The sequence below is a fragment of the Pistacia vera genome, unplaced genomic scaffold, assembly GCF_008641045.1.
Source record: "Pistacia vera cultivar Batoury unplaced genomic scaffold, PisVer_v2 Contig658, whole genome shotgun sequence".
Taxonomy (NCBI): Eukaryota; Viridiplantae; Streptophyta; class Magnoliopsida; order Sapindales; family Anacardiaceae; genus Pistacia; species Pistacia vera.
In genome coordinates this window covers 203,378-207,025 of record NW_022196510.1, presented here as the reverse complement: position 1 = coordinate 207,025, position 3,648 = coordinate 203,378, and the positions used below count along the sequence as shown (strand labels likewise).

Here is a 3,648-nt window from a genome sequence, read left to right as displayed (position 1 = left end):
TCACCCATATCAAAATTACCATTAACCTTGGTTTGAGAGAATTATAATATACGATTCTAGCAGTAAAATCTTCATTTTACCCGTTCAAAGCTACTGAAACCTTAAGAATCTACTTCAAGAAAGAGCACTATCCAAAAATTCCAAACTGGATGAGCACAGCATTGTCAAGCAATTCACTATTGCAGTCTCAATCATACAAACAAGCAAAGATGAATATGGTATTATGATGAAATGTAGAAGATAAAATAATAAGAAAGCAACTAAACCTGCTCAGAAAAATATGTACTAGAAAGAAAAAATTGCCTTAATCAGCTCTTGGGATTCATAACAAATTTTCAGTTTCTATTAGCTGCAACTGGAGAAAATTAGAAACAGAGCACTTTTTTTATATCTTACCTGAATTAAAATAAAGCGATTTATATATCATAAATACGAATTAAGGCCATATCAACGAGGCACAGAAAATAAACAGTTACATTCAGCATCAGCATGAAGCCTAATTGGACTATCTCTTCACCCATCTTGGTGGAGGCCAAAAGATCTTAGAATGCTCAGCAAAGAGGCGGCGAACAGTCCGATCCTTCAAGTCGAAAATCCCACCATCTGTTCCAGGGAGACAACCATCATTCCTAAAAGGTCCATGTTTGAAATAAACAGAATTCCCTTTACATCCAGGGAACTCTTTAGCAGAAATAGAGAAGGAACAATCATCACCAAGAAAAAAAGCTCTATCCTCCAATCCATCCACCACTTCAACCCACTCACCTATCTCTTCATCAAGTTTATAAACCTTAAAATCATTTCGCTCATCTTTCCATGCCCAGAACTTAACAATTACAAATAAATCATCAAAAGACTTTACCAAATTGGTCCAAAAAGTGAGTGTCTCTAGAGGACCTGCAACTTGAGTAACAGTCAAAGAATTACAATCCACAGATACTGTAAGACCTCTGGCCGTGGCAGCATAGAACTTATGATTATGGTAAATTATATCACCAGAAAAACTATTATTGAAGCGTATTCTAGACCATTTCTTGTCTAAATTTCTCCAAACAACCAGGTTTCCTTGAACTATCGCCATAACTGCAAACCCATCATCAATCCCATCATGAGACGAAACAACAGCTTTACTAAAAACAACAGGCTCGTCAAATTGATGAACTAATTCAATTCTGTATGCTTTGGCCACTTCCTTGACCCGATAATCCAATAAGTTGAAAGACCTGGGTAACTTTCTTGACTTGTATAACTTGTTGGACGAATTTCCAAGACCAAGTCGAGAGAGTGGATCCTCAAGTCGGACTTTGCCGGAGTTCAATTCTTGGATCTTGACTAACCATGTTTCTGTGGATTGGCGTGGATAGGAGATTGGGGTAAGGGGCTGGATCGCATAAAAGGTGAAGCGGGCGAGTTCCAAACATCCTGGAGAAGCGTGATGGACGGAGGTCGCAGGGATGGAAATGTTGAGTGAAAGTGGAGATAGAGGTTTTGGCGGAGGAGGGATTGAAGAACGGAATGATTTACAAATGGCGCGTAAACAAAGGACATCGATTCTTTTGTGGAGGCGCTTTGCAACGGAGATAAGTAGGTCTTCGGGAAGAGTGGACCAATCAGAGGTGGTGGAGTTGTCCATGGTTAGTAAAGAAGAAGAAGAAGAAAACGATGATCTTGATGCAATTAAGCGAAGAAAGAGGAATCAAAAGTGGTGGGTTACTATTGTTTGTTGAGTTAAATATAAATTACATTACATTAAACATATTTCATTTGCCACCTATACAATTTTAAAATAAACATTGAGGACCCCTTTCCTGTAACTTCGGCATATATTCAACTACCCATAAAAGAGGACAAAATCCATTAAAATGGTGCGGAATTTTAAGCCACTAAGGTGGGCTCATGAAATTGGAGTGGGTTTAATATGAAGAAGTATCAATAATTGAAAAGAAAAAGGGTTCTTCCAGCAGCTAACATTAAATAAACATAGCAGATTAATGGCAACGAAAAACTAATATTGATAAAAATTGTGAAGGAAGCAAGCGACTGCTATCATAAGCATCAGCACTTGGTGGACACTAACATCACCATATCGGCAATACAAAAAGATCAATTAAAAAGGATGACGGAAGTTAGAAGATTTCATCACCCAAAAACACTCAGAAAACAACTTCCAAGAGTAAAACTGGCTGTCAACTCTGGAGACAAAGCAAAAAACTTTATTTCTTCTCCCACATTTACAGTTCAAAAACCCCCAACTTCAAATCTTATGCACTCTTATTCTCAAAGAAGACGGTAGTTAAAACATTCTTGCATTCCATGGATGCCTTCAGCAGCTTCAGACCCTGACAAGATATCAAACATATAGATCTTTAAACACTTTTACATATATACATACGTATGCAAATGCAACAAGACAGTAGGTATGGAAATACCTCGTAGATGCCGAAATCGACAACTCTCTCCTCAAGTGCACCTACGTCTTTAACATTAAACCTTTTAAGCAAAGAAATAATAGATATAGTAGACATTGGCATCACCATGTAAGTCACCGTCCCTTTAACAAAACCTCCATCAACAACTGTCTCCTTGTCCACGGCATCTTCAGGAATAAGCTCATCAGGGTGAATTTCTTCCTCGCAATAAGGGCAAACCAAGTTTGGAACATCATCCCCATTTTTTTGACAGTTAGAACATAAGTAAACCTTTGCTGTCTTTAATTCAAGATTCAAAAGAGGGATGTCAGTGGCACATTTTGAAGATCTAAGATTTAGCAGTATGTTCTTCTTTTGATTTGATTGCATATAGGTTTCACCAGGAGTTTCAATGCTTTCATAGAGATTAGGTAGGCTACCTCCCTTGATATTCTTTCCCAAGAGCTTAACGAGAGTGCCGACAGGCAAAGAAGGAAGGTAGAAGAGAAAATCTATGAAGTCTTTTCCAGCTTCAGCCAAAGGAACATTCTGACCCTTTGTGTCAACTAAAAGCTTCAACCTGACTTTGGAGTCTGCCATGACTATTCTTAGTGTGCAAATGTCATGTGACTGAAGCTGGTTTGTAAACTTACGTAGGAAAATTAAAATGGTTTGCAAAATAAGGAATGAAGAATATAAATGGTTGCACGCCAGTTTTGAGTCTGATGGGAACTGGATAACGAGGGTGTAGGAAAAGTGAAATAAGGTAGCAGGTAGTGGATCAAGGGGATGTTGGCGGGAAACTTCCGTGGGTTTAGGCTGTGACAGGGCAATTAGGGTTGAGAGTTGGGACAGCGGAGGAATTCAGAGAGAGTGAGAGAGAGAGAGAGAGCTGGGGGATAAAAAGAGAAGGAGAGAGCATATTAGAGGCAGAGAAGAATATAGGAAAATTTGGGAGGAACTAACCTCGAAGTTAGCAAGTAGGGAGGCTCTGACCCTAAAGTCTAACGTTGTTTTTCTTTTCATATTTTGATTTTGTCTTTTTGGTTGATGTGCTAGGTGTATTTTGTTGTTTTTACTGCCATTTGTGACGTCTCTCAAGCATTCTATCAAACACTTGGTGTGCGTCATCTTGATACTCTAGAGTTCTTTTGAATCTTCTAGAATACTCTTGTATTTGCTAGACTCTTATAATTAATACGGTAGTTGGTAGTTGGTAGGTGGTAGTTTAGAGTTAACT

General features: G+C 38.5%; 2 protein-coding genes across 2 annotated transcripts; both read right to left on the bottom strand.

The window, feature by feature from the left end:
- Positions 1 to 237: 237 nt before the first annotated feature.
- LOC116112262 (F-box protein SKIP23-like) lies at positions 238 to 1,688 on the bottom strand. The gene has a single exon (XM_031398419.1). The coding sequence runs from the start codon at positions 1,631 to 1,633 to the stop codon at positions 506 to 508; it is 1,128 nt and encodes a 375-aa protein (XP_031254279.1). The 5' UTR covers positions 1,634 to 1,688; the 3' UTR covers positions 238 to 505.
- A 573-nt stretch (positions 1,689 to 2,261) lies between these two features.
- On the bottom strand, positions 2,262 to 3,008 carry LOC116112244. The gene is made up of 2 exons (XM_031398398.1): positions 2,430 to 3,008; positions 2,262 to 2,339 (listed from the first exon to the last, which is right to left on the bottom strand). Exons 1-2 carry the CDS (start codon positions 3,006 to 3,008, stop codon positions 2,262 to 2,264), a joined length of 657 nt encoding a protein of 218 aa, XP_031254258.1.
- Between the last annotated feature and the right edge of the window lie 640 nt (positions 3,009 to 3,648).

Coding starts and splice junctions, on each gene's coding strand:
- LOC116112262 (XM_031398419.1), bottom strand. CDS start 1,633: ATGGACAACTCCACCACCTCTGATTGGTCCACTCTTCCCGAAGACCTA.
- LOC116112244 (XM_031398398.1), bottom strand. CDS start 3,008: ATGGCAGACTCCAAAGTCAGGTTGAAGCTTTTAGTTGACACAAAGGGT. Junction 2,340..2,429: donor TCGATTTCGGCATCTACGAG/GTATTTCCATAC, acceptor ATATCTTGTCAG/GGTCTGAAGCTGCTGAAGGC.